We start from the raw sequence: 16294 nt of genomic DNA on the forward strand, positions 1-16294 counted from the left end.
AAATTACTTTTTTTTAAAGTGAGCTTCCATCACTGTGATGACCACTGTTCTAAATAACACCGCTCACTTCACACTGGGTGTGATTTGTTTTGGGTGTAATTGAGGTCATAAAACCCTAAAAAAAAATAAAAAAAGTGAAAATGAATGTTATAGAACCTTTAACACATTCCCTGCCAGAGTTTATTCATAAGGTACTCACCCACTGCCAGCGTTTTTGAGTTTTATAGCCTTTTGAACCGTTCACAAAAAAATTATATCCATTAAAATCCGCGATCGGATGGTGTTTATAAACAGCAACGACGGACGTACGAGCCCTCATAATATTTACACTTTTTTCCCTTTTTCTTCTTCTGTGGTATCAGCCGCTGAAAGAGGCTGCAAACGTCATATCCGTTTGGCTGTGACGTGGCTGTGACGTTTCCCCACCGGCCATCTTAGATTAGCTTAGCCTCCGATCGGCTATCAGATCGTTTTTAAACACAAAGAGGATAACCGTTCGTCCATCAAAGAAAAGAAAATACAACCGTAGCTTACCATTCGTTTTTTAAACCGTGTGAAAACCATGATCTTTAGCCAAAATCAGGGAAAAACTGTTTTTTCAAGATAAAAAACGAACCGGAAACGGTTGTCGGAAATTTTCTCATAGGATAGGTCGGAAGCGTCATGGGGAAAAAAAAAAATCAAGGATGGTACCAAAAATGTTTTTTTCGTTATTAAACCACATAAAAAGACGATCCCGAGATATCTCGGGATACGCAGGTAACGGGTGGATTTAATGTCCCGAGATATCTCGGGATTGGCAGTATATGTGTTAAGAGACACTAGACCATACCCGGTCGGCGCAGCGCATCCATGGGGGGATATGCACACATGATCTGGCAACCCGGGAGGCAGTTCGTCCCATAGCTGGGCAGGCCCGTAACCATGGCGACATTGTTTGACACATAAACGCTAATAAGAAGCTGAGATTTGATGAAATTGAAAAACGGGCTTCACAGTTGCGTTCAGATGGTATTGGTGAATGGCTGTGTGCAAAATCAGAGCAATTGGTCCAGCCAGTGAGGAGAACCGGGTATCTTCACGTACTCACCTACTCACCTACTCACCTACGCACCTACTCACCACTACAGAGGTTACTAGAATTATAGTAGGATGTGCCAGGCCAAGACAATTATTATTATTATTATTATTATTATTATTATTATTATTATTATTATTATTATTATTAAAGCCAATGAGATTGTTAAACGGATATAATTTTCAGTCGTTTTGTTTTTGTTAATCATTTTGTTTCTCTGACTACCCAGCAGGCAGAGGAGCCAAATAAAACACAGAAGGGCAGAGATGACATGGAGGTAATGGTACATTTCAGTCTTACATTGCACTTGATTATTGTCACTTTATTTGTGTTTATAAAACCCTACCACTTTAACTAACAAAGTGTTTTCCAAAACATCTACACGCTCACAACGCGTCAGGAGGTCTCTGCCCGACAACGACGGGTCTCTGCCCATCTCCATATTCTAACTTTTTGTGTTTTTTCGTAAATTAACGCCCTACTTGGTCATACTACAGCGTCACACAAAAGCATTAAAAGTAGCAGATCCACAAGCTCGAAATGAGGTGCAAAGCAACACCTTTTGAGCTTGTAGATCAGCTACATTTGCAATTGTTTTATTTGAATCCTGAACAGTTTTGGACATGTGAGGTTTCTACCCGACAGAGACGATATCAAACTGGGGGTCCTTGAACTTAAAAAGGTTGAGAATCACTGCCTTACTAGACCACATGAACCTAAGCGTTCGCCTCATCGACTGTAAAGAAAAAAAGGGAACAGTGACGTCACCCATTGGTTACAGTTTCCAGTCCCAAAAAGCAACTGGAAACGAATGCTATTGGTTGGAACGGCAGCGAACCACTCAGTAGAACCAGTAGAAGCCGTAGAAGCATTACCCTACTTTATCATTTTATTCCCATTCATTTTAAAATGAATGGGACCATAATTTACATAAACTCATATCATGATAATTGAAAGAAGACTTGAAACTATCGACTGAAAGCATAAAGTATTTATGACTGCGAATGTTTACTAAGGTAATAAAATCAAATGTAAAGTCTGGTCAAATACCCATTCACTTGAATGGAGTATTAGTGCTTCTTCTGTGGCCAGCAGTAGGGGAAATGGCGATTCCTGTGAGGCCATTAATGAGAACTGCAAGGAACTCGGCACTTCCTTATTGGCTTCATTTTAAAAAGCGGATGCTTGCCGCCTTGTTCACCGCAGCCCAGAGGTTGTGTAAGGACATAGTCTCCATCTCCTGACAACCCGTCTCTCTCTGGTGGATTGTTTTAGTGCAGGTAAATAAATCACGGTTGGTCTTTGATTACGTTATCATGTGTAGAACAACTTTTTAACTCATTAAGTCACCAGACTGCTTTCGCACATGGCACCCAGCTGTGTCAACACGGCGTGACGTCGGGTCTTGAAGCAGCGAAACAAATCCAACACGTGGAAAGAACATTTCCCCTCACCTCACCCATGAGAGGGCCGCTGCTCAGACAGCCACTCTCAAGCAGTGTTGACAGATTTTGCGAGAGAAGCAAGCAACCAGGTCTTACGAAAAAAAGAGCCTAAAAGAAGCGACTAGACTAAACATCATTAGGAGGCAACCCCAAATAAGATACAGTACACTTTAGAAACAAGCCCCCGAAAAAATACAAGCCACGTTACAGGAAAACAAGCCCAAAGTTGCTTATACAAAGCGGACATGGCAACAATGCTCTCCCCCAGGGTCGACGGAGATGGTGGAAAAGGCAGTTGTGTTTTTCTTTTTCTCTGCCTCTTCTTGGCCTCGGGCCGCTTGAATCGCTCCTTTGACACAGTGAGGGCAGGAAGCAGACGCACGGGCCACTCAGCCCAGGCACACACACAGCAGCCCCTCTGTCCTGGGCTGTTTGCTGTGTTTGGAGCCTGTCCAGTTCAGCCTCGACTCCCCCCCCCCCCCCCCCCCCCCCTCCCCGGGGCGCCTGCATGGATGTTAGAGCCATTTCATTATATCTTCATTTTTGTTGGAGAGAGCGAGGGAGCGGCGATGACTAAAGAGGTGCTTCACACACAAGGCCTGGCCCGATCCCACCGAGTGTCAGCTGTCTTTCTGTGGAATGTACGTCAGTGACTGACGTGTGCTTGGCAGTGTTGCCAAGTCCGCTTATTATAAGCGACTTTGGGTTTGTTTTTCTGCAAAGTCGCTTGTAAATGTTGGTTGTTGCTTTTTTTTGGGATTGTTTTTAAAGTGTAGTTGCTTATTAATATTAACCCATTAAGACATAATAAGCCTATTCATTGTTATACCCTTTTAAAACCAGGAAAGCATCTGTGTCTTTTCAGATGTTGCTAGAAACAGGAAAAATTGTAATAACATTTTTTTTAGATTTTCTCAACTTAGGATTTAGAAGGCATTTTTAAAAATCGACCTCGTGTCTAAATGGGTTACGGCTTGTTGGGTTGGGTTAATGTTGTTTTAATCAGTGGTTCCCAAACATTTTAATGTTAAGGACCCCAATTTCTTTCCAATATAGAGCACGGAAGTCTGATGTAATTTACACATCCTTGGTTTGTCTACCTGGTTTGCGGTTTTTCATTTCCCAGTTCCCATTCTGAATCCCCATAGACGTATTTAATATCGCGTCAAATAAGAACTGTGTTCCAAAAATAAACAAATGACCCTGGCGGTTTTACTCTAATGGATATGAAGCATCAACTGACGGTGAGAAAACGCTAATGTTACTTATGCCGAATTAGTTACATTTTGGCCAGAAACAGACTGTATCAAATATAAGTGACTGACTATCATAAACGATACAGAACCTCCTCCCTGACAATATCGCCAGGACATTTTGTTTATTTTTGGACCACAATTCTTATATGAGACTATTCTATGATGACCCAATGTTATTCTCCATAGCGAAATTACTTTACGAACCTGGGGATGAACGAGTGACGTCAGGACTTCTGTACTCTATGGCTGCTGTGCATAGAGCCTATTGTAATCAAATTGGTAATCTAATTGAATCCTTTATGATCCTTCTTCCTTGATGTTCAGGTGGTGGAAGCTGCAGCAGCTAAGGGCAGTAGACTGGAAGCTGTGAGCGGGCTGGGCTCGACTGTGTCCACTGGTGACCATATGTCTGGAGGTGAGGCTGTGCTACTGTAGGTCTAGGCTTGTGGAATGACTTCTCAATTATTACATTAATGGAAAAAGTAATTGATTTGAGCTTTTTTTTTTTTTATTGAATACTTTATTAGACATACATGTAAACAGCCCGGTGTACAGTCAGACATTTGAGCTAAAAGGATAACACAAAAAAGTCCTGGGGACTTCCATTGCGGTCCTATGTATGCCATCACCTTTCTATGGGAAAAGTGAGTTTACCTCCCCTTGTGGTCTCCTGATAGATTATTTTTCAGGCCAATTTTGAAAGAAACCAGTGTTACACATCCTTTAATCATGGATGGTGTGTCAGGGCATTCCACATTTTGGTGGCAGAGCAGTAGAATAAGAACTTTCCCATGTTTGTTCTAAATGTGGGTCTCCATTTCTTGTGCCATGTTTCAGTAACTTGAACCAGTTCTACTCAAGATGGGGGAAACCCTTCCAATAAGCGTGGATTTGTTTTTGTTGGGAGAATGGTTAAGTCGAGGTAGTGATTTAAAAACACAGAGAAATTAGAAGGGGGAAAAAAAACTATTTCTAATTTTGGTTCAAGTTTTGATGTTTTCTTTTTTTATTAGACTTGGGAATAAAGGTACTTACAGTTTTATATGTTCATTCACATGTCACACGATGCAATGGGTAAAAAGGTCAAATCATGATTAAGCAGCACCTTGTCAGACTTGTCGCGGGTTGAATTACCTATTGCCTGAAACATCCTACTGTCTGTCTACCAACATATGCTGAGCAATGTGCCTTGAGAAAACAATGGAGAAAAAAATGGAGGCAAATTTGGGTCTTCACTTGTCAGAAGAGGACTACATTAGGGAGGGGACGATATGAAAATGTCATGTCACGATTAAAATTTCAGCTGTGGTTAAGGTTTTTGCCTGACGGTGATATGTACGGTTTCGTGGGGGAAATGGAGATATTCGCTGAGATATTTGTTTCAGAAGGATATGAGAACAAACAAGCTTCTAACGGTGGTCGGCGTCAAAAATAAGGCCTAAGTTGTCTTTCTATCGCCCGAAATCATTAAATCAGCCATTAGTCAGAATGCCACATTATGCATCCTGCTAGACTAGCCTAGAGCAGGCCAATAATGAGTGGTTTCTTTTAAAAGGTTGTGTGGTTTGTCAGTTATGCCAGAGGCTGATGTAGGAGATGAAAGAAAGCAGCTAGATTGAGAGCATTCATATTCTGGTTGGAGAATGGACCTTTTGTGTTCAATACATCATAACCAAGGACAGGAGAAATGGGCTGCCTTTGTACAGTAGGTGTACTCACTGAAGTGCGTGCGTGCGTGTGTGTGTGTGTGTGTGTGTGTGTGTGTGTGTGCGCGCAGTTGTGTGCCGTTTTGTTCTTGTGTGTATCAAAATGTACTGTGTATATTTGGGAGATCCTTTATGTATATTTGTATATTTGGCGAGTCCTTTATTTCTGATAAAAAAATCATGTCAAATGCTTTCAATTCGCATTTTAAAAGGGCGGGACACATTTTTGATGAGCAAATTGCCAATGCTCCTCATCAAGACGCCCATGATGATAACGTTGACTCATATGTTGTTTCTGTTTCTGTTTTTGACTTTTCTCCCATCCTGGTATCGGATGTTCTACACGCCCTGTCTACCTTAGACCCTAAAAAATCTGCAGGCCCAGACGGCCTTGACCCTTTTTTCCTAAAATTATCATCGGCTATCATTGCTCAACCTGTCACTGATATGTTCAATATCTCCTTAGCCACTCAAAGTCTACCTGAAGAGTGGAAACAAGCAAATGTTTCCCCTCTTCTCAAGGCTGGCGATCCTTGTGATGTAAACAATTACAGGCCCATTTCTAACCTTTCCACCTTGGCAAAGATCTTAGAGGGCCAAGTATCAAATCAGGTAAAGGTTTTTCTTGATTCATACTCTATTTTGAACCCCATGCAGTCAGGTTTTAGAGCAAAACATAGCACTGTAACGGCATGCCTTAATGTTATCGACGACATCAGGGCAGCCCTGGGTAAGAAATCTTTTTGTGCGGCCTTATTCATTGATTTGAGTAAGGCCTTCGATACCGTGGATCCTCACGTACTGCTCAAGGTCCTTTCTAAAGCTGTTTTTTGCCAAAATGTGCTTGGTTGGTTCAAAAACTATTTAGTTGGCCGCACACAGTGTGTCAAATTTGGTGATACCATTTCTGATTCCATCACCCTTGAGAAAGGAGTCCCCCAAGGTTCCATTCTTGGTCCATTGCTTTTTCTCTTGTATGTCAATCATATTTGTAGTCAATCTAAGCATTGTAAGTATCATATGTATGCCGATGACACAATTCTGTACTCTTGTGCTCCTTCTTTTGATGTAGCAGTGTCAAACTTGGCCTCAGATTTTGTCTCATTGCAGCATGAATTGGTAAATAGCAAATTGCTATTAAACGGCCAAAAAACCAAGGCCATGCTATTTACTCCAAATAGAGCTGACATTATCCCCCCAAATATCACCACCTTGGAAGGAGTAACCATCGAATGGGTGGTGCTTTACAAATATCTGGGAATTTGGTTGGATAACAAGTTAAACTTCAATCATCACATTGAAGCGTTGATTAAGAAGTTAAAATTCACAGTAAGCTTCTTTTATAGAATGAAGTCCTGTTTTTCTTTTGCTTCAAGGAAAAGGCTGGTCACTGGCCTGTTTATGTCGCAACTCGACTATGGCGACATTGTGTATCGATTCGCCTGTCCCTCAATATTGGGTAGACTTGATCCCCTTTATCATGCTGCGTTGAGGTTCATTACCAGCTCCACCTATAGGACACATCATTGTATTCTGTATTCCCTAGTAGGGTGGTCCTCCTTAGCATCTCGCAGGTTGCTACATTGGTACACTTTTATATATAAAGCCATTCTTGGAAATTCCCCCTCGTACATTTGTTCAAAATTTAATCTTGTCCAAAATTCGCTTAACCTCAGATCAAATGCCTGGATGCGCTATGTCGTACCCACTACTAAATCTGAGGCAGGGAAAAAAAAACTTGCGTTTTTTGGGCCTTGGTCGTGGAACGATCTACAGACCAGATTAAAATTGGCTTCATTGATCCCTCTAGTGTCTTTTAAGAGGATTGCCATGGGCACATTCTCCAACCATTGCTCCTGCTTTGACAAGTAGCAATTGCTGTGATCTTAGTCTTATATTAGTTTATTAGTTTTATGATGTATTGTTGTTATTAGTATTTTAAATAGTCTGTATTGGTGCTATTGGTAGTAGGTCTTTGGTATTACGGATGTCATGTTTGTCTTTGTTTTGTTATGTCCTGTATTGTCGTTGCTGGCAGAGCTGTGTAACATTTTATTTGCCTCTTCTCTTGGCCAGGGCACACTTGTAAAAGAGACACTAGTCTCAATGTGATTTCTCTGGTGAAATAAAGGTTAAATAAATTGATGCTTATAGAAATTATTTTATTTTAAGATTTTGAGAAATTATCATTGGTATCATAATGACAGGTAGATGTCCTTTGGTCATTACACAGACATGTTTCAGTCATAACTAGCATTTCATATCACCCAAGAGAAGCTTGGGGGGCTTGAGCTGCCCCTTTCGCCACCCCACGTGCCCTTGATTAGGGCCCAACAGCTGTGGCCCTTATCAAGACGGACATTTGAACAAATAATTATTATTTAATGATTTATTTTATAAACAATAATTTATAAAATAAAGATAAATTGAGCTGGTTTCTGTCAGTTTTCACCTGATTAAGTGACGTGTGCTTTGCAGCCGCAACTACTTTAAAGTTTATGATTTACTGTTTAAACATATTGTTTGATGTGCCCTTTCTGTTTTGAGCACCTGCCCCCTGCAGTGGTCTCTGCACGGCCCTGGTTAAAGGCTGATACATTTTGTAGTGTAGGATTAAGGCTTGACTGTAGTCAAAATCAGTGGTGCTCACAATGAAAACAAACCTGTGTGTGTGTGTGTGTTTTTCAACCATCACAGAGGCCCTGCACTTCCAGAAGAAGTTGGACGACACCACAAAGCTCCTCCGTGAGCTCCAGGAAGCCCAGCGGGAGCGGCTGAGTGCCAAGCAGCCTCCTAACATGATCTGTCTGTTGGCTCCCACTGCCAAGGAGCTGCAGCTGGGTAAGTGACTCCTCTACTCCCCTTGCATGGCTCCCTTTGTTTGTCCCCCTCCTCTCTGTGCCCTCCTCTATTCATCTGAGGACTATCAACAACACTTTTCTGTTCACCTCTATCCTTACAGATGGGGGATTTTCCCCTTCTGCCACCCTTTTCAGAAGGGATTCTTTCATATCGTCGCTGTCGAGGCAGAAACCTCTTATCTCCATATTCTAACTTTTTGTGTTTTTATTTTGGTAAACTAATGCCCTACTTGATCACACTACAGCGTCACACAAAAGCATCAAAAGTAGCAGATCTACAAGCTCAAAGCTTGTCGATCTGATCCTTTTGCTATTTTTGAATTTGAATCCTTAAAAGTAACAGTTTTGGACGTATGCGGTTTCCACCCGACAGAGACGATATTAAGTTGAGGTAGACCTTTATATAGTGCCCAGAAATTAGATTGTGGTAAAAGATGCCTGCCTTTGAAGCCATGCGTCTCCCTCTGTGGTTTAGAATTGACCTGATTGTACTTGCAAAGCCTAATTCTTTAACCCTATTGGGCAAATTATATATGAATAAAAAAGCAGATCTACAAGCTTACGCTATGAGTTTCACTATTTGTAGTACAACGATGTATAATTATAGGGCTTAAAGGTAGGGTTAAACAAAATTGATAAAAAGTTAAAGCTCTATATTGTGATATTAGTCATTGCTATAGAGTGTTCAGTAACAGGGGTCTCCCCATCTCACCAGCTCTTTAGTAAACAGAAAATAGCCAATCAGGAAACGGTACCCATTTATCAGCTTAAATTTTATAGTTTTCCTTTTCAAATTCAAATTGCACCCCGCCTGTCCGTCCTCGTGTCTGTGTGTCCGTCCGTGGACAGCTAATCTCTGGCACCGTTGGCCCGCTTGACGTGAAACTGTGCACACACTGTCCCTGGATGCCAGAGCAGAACCTCTGCCCCAAATGTTTAACGTGGGGCAGGTATAGGGCCACCAGGAGGCCGATTTTTGCACAATTCTTTTTTTAGAGGCGCTAGATCCTGCTCTATACCTGACTTTGTCCGTGTTCACTGTCAACGCTCTGATTGGTCAGACCCGTCAACGCTCTGATTGGTCAGACCCGTCAACGCTCTGATTGGTCAGACCCGTCAACAAAGTGATTGGTCAAGCTTCACGTGACATGGCTATAAACACATTATAAACACATATCGATGACAAAATGTATCAAAGGCGCCGCTACCTTCACACAGGGTGTGATTTTTTGTATTACTCCTGCAGATTTTGTCCAAACATGCACGCAAATCGGTACATCTCTATAGGCATTAAACAAAACGGGTCTTTCAGATTTTTGGGGCGGTGTAGCCGCCCCCTATAAGTGAGTTTTGGACACCAACCAAAAAATGTGTGTACCCCCTAACCCTTCCATTGTTAATGCAAATCGATACTTTTTTCATATCAGCCAATCACATTACAGCTAGTGTCATCACCACTAACTGTAATGTGATTGGCTGACTTTGCAAATTCAGGACTGTGATTGGCTAGCGAAACACATGACACATGTGCAGCCCTATGAATAGCAGTATGGACTTTAAAAAAAAGTCATTTATCCTTTTTTTTAAAGTGAGTCATGTTGTGATGACCACACACCGCCCACTTCACACTGGGTGTGATTTTTCATATTCCATCCTGATTGGCTAAGATTGGCTTCCAAAGATTTGCAGTGCTCTGTTTTGAACAAAATGCCTCAAATAATGAACACGGCGTGCGATTGCCGTGACATTTTGCACGCACATTCCCACTAGGCTGAGGAAGAAATGCCACTTGAAAATGTTCAAATCAGCCTCATGGTGGCGCTGTAACAGGCCGTGTTTTTACCTATAAATGCACCGATATCTGTAAAACTTTGTATGCATACTCCCTAGAAGCCAAGGAAAAACCTTTGCCCTGCATTTTTCACATCTGCCTTTTATTCCTCCTTCAGATTTTATCCAAAATTCACGCAAATCGGTACACATGATCTCTATAGTCATGTGATCAAGACGGATCTGTTAGATTTTTCATATTCCATCCTGATTGGCTAAGATTGACATCTAAAGTTTGCAGAAGTGGCCCGTTTTGAACAAAATTGCTCAAATCATGAACGCAGTGTCCATATGCGGTGAAACTTTGCGCGCACATTCGCACTATGTTGAGGAACAAATTCCACCCTTTTAACACTGCCCTATTATAGCAGGAGGCCGATTTTTGCAAAACACATTTTTTTAATATTACTCCTATAGATATTGTCCAAACATCAATCAAATCGGTACACATTATCTCTATGGTCATGTGATCAAGATTGATCTGTCCGATTATTCATATTCCATCAACATTGCTGGCCCACAATAACCTACCTGACCTGACGGAGACCTGTGTTCCGAGGAGCACTTTTACACACTGTTACTCAACAGCAATGATTACTATAATCAGGATATAGAGCCATTTAACACTTATTTTAACAAAAATGATGTCACTTACCCTACCTTTTAACAAAAGCGGAGTTTAAAGCAATATGGTACATCTTTACATAAAATAGGACTAAAAGACTATGACTAAGACTAAATCAGAATTTGCAGTCAAAATGAACACTGCTTTACATGTTTTCACGTCATGTGAAGTTTTTCTTTTATAGTTTTACGTAATTGATAACTACGTGGAAAACATAAAAGTTTAATGTCTTTGAACGTTTGTCTTTGTCTGTAGCTGAGAAGGTGACGGGGAACCTGGCCCAGCTCACCAGCCAGGTTGCTCCGTGTGACGTCAGCAGTGTGTGGGGCATCCGGAGGGCCATGGGCATCTCTCTGCCTCCAGAGCCCAGCCAGCCTCTCATAGACCTCACCACAGGTAGGCTACTGCACAACACTAGGACTGTCCCAATTACAACATTGAAGTTGACCATTAACACATCCACCGCCAAGAACGTAGTCCTACGGTCCGTTAAATCCAACTGTTAAGCGCCGAGACCGTAGTGCTACGGTCCGGGTGCTTTTTCCATTTTTTCGATTTTTTTTTTTTTTTTTCAATTTTCTAGGGGGACCATTTTCAGTGTAACACCACCGGAAGTCGACCGGAAGTGCAATCCCGTTTTTTGTTTCCCGTCGGCCTCCATTCTAAGGCGCACACTAAAAGCCTTGTTTATCCTGTGTAGTTTTTTCTCCTCGCATTTCCCATGTTAACATAAACGGTCAGAACTCAAACATGGCGGCTCCGTTTGACACGTGTTCTGGACTAATAGACGCAGGCCCCTATTCTGGGTCCATTTGCCCGCCCCTAACTATCGTTAAATAGGGAGAATGGAGCTGCGCAGCCCCAATATGTTATTCTAGCACCTGCTAGCACCTGCGCTCCCCGTCCCCCATTATGCCGACGCCGTTAGTTGCGCGTGGGGGTGTGGCCATGGGCGTGTTGTTGCTATATCCCCCACATTGCCATTCTGCAGACACACGTGGGTACGGCTTTGGGGGGGGGGGGATAGTGCATTCTAAAAGCACCCGCTCGTTTCTGAAACCACCCGCCAAGTGCACACAGACACTGCAATGTCTTTGTGCCCGTGGACCATTAGCCGTGTTGCCATGCAGCCTTGGTGAGAAATAAGCAACCGCAGGTCTATGAAAACAAAAAGAAGCAACTATAAGGCCACATGAGCACTTCAAACTACTAACTAGAGCTTTCATATCCCCTAAATATTTTAGCCCGGCTCGACTAATAATTGACAAATTAGACCCAGCCCAGCCCGTCAGTCATTTTTCTAAAGAAGCTTAATTGCTGCATTAAATCTTGGTAATTCGTTAAGAACAGGAGTCATTCCACCCTCAACAGTCTATATTTTATTTAAAAAACAGCTTGGAGCAAATAGGGCTATATAAATATATACACTGCCCCATAACCATTTTAAGAATGATATTCTGTTATTATACGAAATATACTTTTAATTGAGATATTTTCGTTTTTTCCATATTGCTGTCATGTCTTAATAAACTTTAAAGAGTGCCAGCGCAGTGACAGAAAACAGCTGGCTGATTGATTGATTTGACCTACTTTTGCGCTATGGTGATTATTACCTGCTTAGCAGCTGTGTAAGAATAGTATTTTAGAAAAAACGTCGACCCGGCCCAGCCGGTGCCGACGGGCCGGGTCGGGTCCCGTTGGGTTTGGGCTAAAATCTTAAGCACTTACATTTTTTATAAGATGATCGGATCATCTAGTGTGATTTTCATTTCGGCTGCTGTCTCGTTAAACCCATGCTGCGGGTGAATATTATATTATATATATATTATATTATTATTATATTCCCCGCGTAAACGCTACGTTCATGTTTACTGTTAAAGTTTCTCAATCTTTTCAGGCCATCGACCCCCCGAAATAACCATATTTGAACTGGGGACCCCCCCCATTTTGTTTGACTCGGTTCCACAGATAAATATTGTGAAAATAGCAGATCTACAAGCTCACCAGGCGTTGGGTGCTCCATTGTGGTGTCGACCCACAGGTTGAGAACCACTGCATTAAAAGCTCCAAGCAAGTTACATGTCTATGTTGTTGACCACGTAATGTAATATTTTTGGTTTAGTGTTAGGCTACTCCGTGGCGCGCGCACGCCTCATTGTTATACGCTGTCCAAAATAACAGATCTGTAAGCTGTTGACACGACATGACGCAGCGTGTTGATAGCTTGTATGTCTGTTATTTTGGGTAGGTAGTAGAGATGCGCGGATGGCCTCTCACGTCACCCGAATCCAAATGTACAAATTAATTATCCGCCCGTTATCCAACACAATAATTATATTATCCAATTTAAAAATCCGCATCCGCACTAACCGTTTTTCCCGTATGTCAAAATATTATTATTTTCTGGTATTCCCCGTTAGTTTTAGTATTAGTTGTGCGATGCGAGCACAAAATGCATTGATTTCGCCTATGGAAATGTCAGTGCATCCAACCAGTGGTGGAAAGTAACTAAGTACATTTAATTAAGTACTGTACTTAAGTACAATTTTGAGGTATTTGTACTTTACTTGAGTATTTCCAATTTCCAATACTTTTACTTCTAGGCCTACTCCACTACATCTCAGAGGCAAATATTGTACTTTTACTTAACTACATTTATTTGAAAACTTTAGTTACTAGTTAGTTTTCAAATATAAATGATTATATTATGAAACATACATTAACCACTTTAGCCCTATTTTATACATAGGCTATTTGAAAATAGCCGATCTACAAGCTCTCAATGGTGGCATCGCAACGCGTTGAGAGCTTGTAGATCTGCTATTTTCAAATATTTTAGTACTTTTACTTTTGATACTTTAAGTACATTTTGATGCCAATACTTTTGTACTTTTACTCAAGTAAATTTTGAATTCTGGACTTTTACTTGTAACAGAGTATTTCTTATATTGCAGTCGGTACTTTTACTTAAGTAAAGAATTTGAGTACTTTTTCCACCACAGAGCACACTGCTAGCACCGGTTTAAAAAAAAGAAAAAAGACGCACCGACATTCCATAGGCTAAATCAATGCATTTTGTCATCGCATCGCACACTGCTCTACACACTGACACAGCCACAAGCACGCAGAGATTTAGCTATTTTATGGATAGATATAGGCTATTAGATGTCATTAATTTATTTACCGCAATATTTCACCCGCGGTTTATCCGATATTAATTAATAATTATATTTGATTGACCCGAACCCACCCAAACCGCGGTTCGCAGCAATGTGGCTGGGTTTGAGAGGCTATGATTGATGTCAACTTAAAGTGTAGCTCTGTTCGGGATTACTGAACAAAGGTGGATGATGAAAGATAACGGGGACAATATGGATGTATAATAGTTAACTTTAACGGCGTCACTTCAGAGTAAACTATGGAGCAACTTCACACCCCTGTTTACACACCCCTGGAATCCATTAGAATGGTGGAAATAGAACAATAACAGCCAAAGTGAGTACATATAGACCTTTCCTAAAACTGTCCCATTTATTATACCCATGTGCTACTGTATGTCAGTGTACCACCGCCCAGCCCTGTGGTCGACCAGCTGGAGGTCCATGGGTGCCTGTAGGAGCGTTGTGGCAACATGATGTAATTAATTATTTGGGAGCAGCCGGTGTGTACCAATAGTATAAATATTTGAAATGGCTTTAAGTTTCATAATACTATTCCGGATCTGACTAATATGACACGCTTATTGTTAACACAATAGGCTACAAATTAATATAAAAATGTATTTGGATAAATAAAATAAAAAAGAAGGAAAACAAGCCCAATGTGGCTTATAATAATCAGACCAGGCAACAGTGCAGACGGGGAGATAGGCTAGAGCATATATTGGATCGGGGATGACGGCTAGCGCAGTCTTCTCTTAAAGGCAATGGCTTCTGGCACGGTGATTGGTTTTATCATTGTGACGCCCAAACCACACCTATGCATAATGTAACGGGTAGCGCAGGTGTTTTGCGGAGCGGGGGAGTACCACAGAATACCAAATTTTGCGGGGCAACGCCTCTTGCCTAGTCCGCACTCCGTAATTAGCGGTTTGTTCCAAGTTCACCCAGAATAGGGGCCGCAGGGACATGTGCACGTTGTTTACAAACAGTCCATCGCGCAGTCTAAAGGATTTTAACGGGGCCTATGGCGACTTGAAAAAAACAAAAAACAACAATAAAACCTTGGCACTGGTGAGTACATTATGAGATTAGCCCTTGGCGGTGGATGTGTTAATTGTCACACAAATAATGGCTTTTTTGGCTTTGAACATTTGAACTTATCAATAAAAACTACATTTCTGTTGGGCCTTTCAGGCTTCGTAAACAATAGTTTCACTGGGCAGATATGACACATAACTTGCAGATCGTCGCCGTCGGGTGGAAACCTTGTATGTCCAAATCCGTTCCTTTTTTATTTATTTTATTTTAAAATATAGAAAATAGCAGATCTACAAGCTCACAACGCCCTATTTCCACCATTTTTGAAAATGTTTGAAAATAAATGAACATTTTTCAACATGGAAACGATTTTGACGATTATGCAAAAATCTGTGATTATCTCAAATAATTGCGATTAGACTATTATGTAATAATTGTGACAGGCCTACACAGCACAGCCTCTCATAGACCTCACCACAGGTACAACACAGCACAGATTTCATACCAGCTAAACGTTTCACGTGACATGATGGCTGTGTATTGTACTGGTATTTCCAATGCATTTATGGGTAAGGTCTTTGCTTTGGCACTTCCCGTCCCCCCCTTGGCTATAATCAGCCCCTAACATCTCTAAACGTCGATTGTGACATATACATCTCTGGTCAATTTTTCTAATGGGTAAATGATTGTCCCATTGCTCTTACTCTTCATATTGCTCAGTATAAATTGATGCATTTTTAAAATTCCAATATACTGTAATTTACAAAATGCCAATAAAAATATGCAATTACTGATGACGTTCTTGGTATTGTTCCCCTTTCAGTGCAGGAGCTGGCAGAGCCCATGGACACCATGTGTGGTCAGGAGGGAACAACACTCATCGCTGTTTAATTAAATCCTATTAGACATCAGGATTGTTTAATATTTCATGTTTTGTACAAAAGGTGTTTTTTTGTGTGACATTTGTATGCATTTCAGTCAATAAACCTTTTTATAGAAAGCCTGTTTTCCTCCGAAGATTTTTGTTTGTTGTTTTTTCAGTTTGTTGTTTTTTTTAGGGCTTGCCCAACACCTGTGGCCCTTATAAGAAAATCTGAAAATAATAATACATTTGCTTTAATAATAATAATACAATCACATATAACCGTAACATATTGCAGATACATCAGCATTGGAGACTGCAGAAGGCACAGAATATTGTCCAACAACAGTTCCCAAGCATTCTTGTGGAGAGAACCGATGTGATGACCCAATCCACTGGCAGGGTCAATGAAGTGACACTCTTTTGTATTGT

The 16294-nt window shown here is 41.2% G+C and overlaps 1 protein-coding gene across 3 annotated transcripts in view; it reads left to right on the plus strand.

The window, feature by feature from the left end:
* Positions 1-16001, plus strand: part of brd7 (bromodomain containing 7) — a 30701-nt gene extending 14700 nt beyond the window's left edge. For 2 of the 3 annotated variants that reach the window (XM_084053240.1, XM_084053242.1), the window contains exons 13-17: positions 1311-1355; positions 4104-4194; positions 8183-8326; positions 11057-11197; positions 15824-16001. In XM_084053240.1, coding sequence (XP_083909366.1) covers positions 1311-1355; positions 4104-4194; positions 8183-8326; positions 11057-11197; positions 15824-15891 — 489 coding nt within the window. In that variant the 3' untranslated portion in view covers positions 15892-16001. Of the gene's footprint in view, positions 1-1307; positions 1356-4103; positions 4195-8182; positions 8327-11056; positions 11198-15823 lie in introns of all 3 variants that reach the window. The other variant, XM_084053241.1, reaches the window with a different exon arrangement.
* The last annotated feature ends 293 nt before the right edge of the window (positions 16002-16294 follow it).

The sequence above is a fragment of the Gymnoscopelus microlampas genome (assembly GCF_963454915.1).
Source record: "Gymnoscopelus microlampas genome assembly, chromosome: 1".
Lineage (NCBI taxonomy): Eukaryota > Metazoa > Chordata > Actinopteri > Myctophiformes > Myctophidae > Gymnoscopelus > Gymnoscopelus microlampas.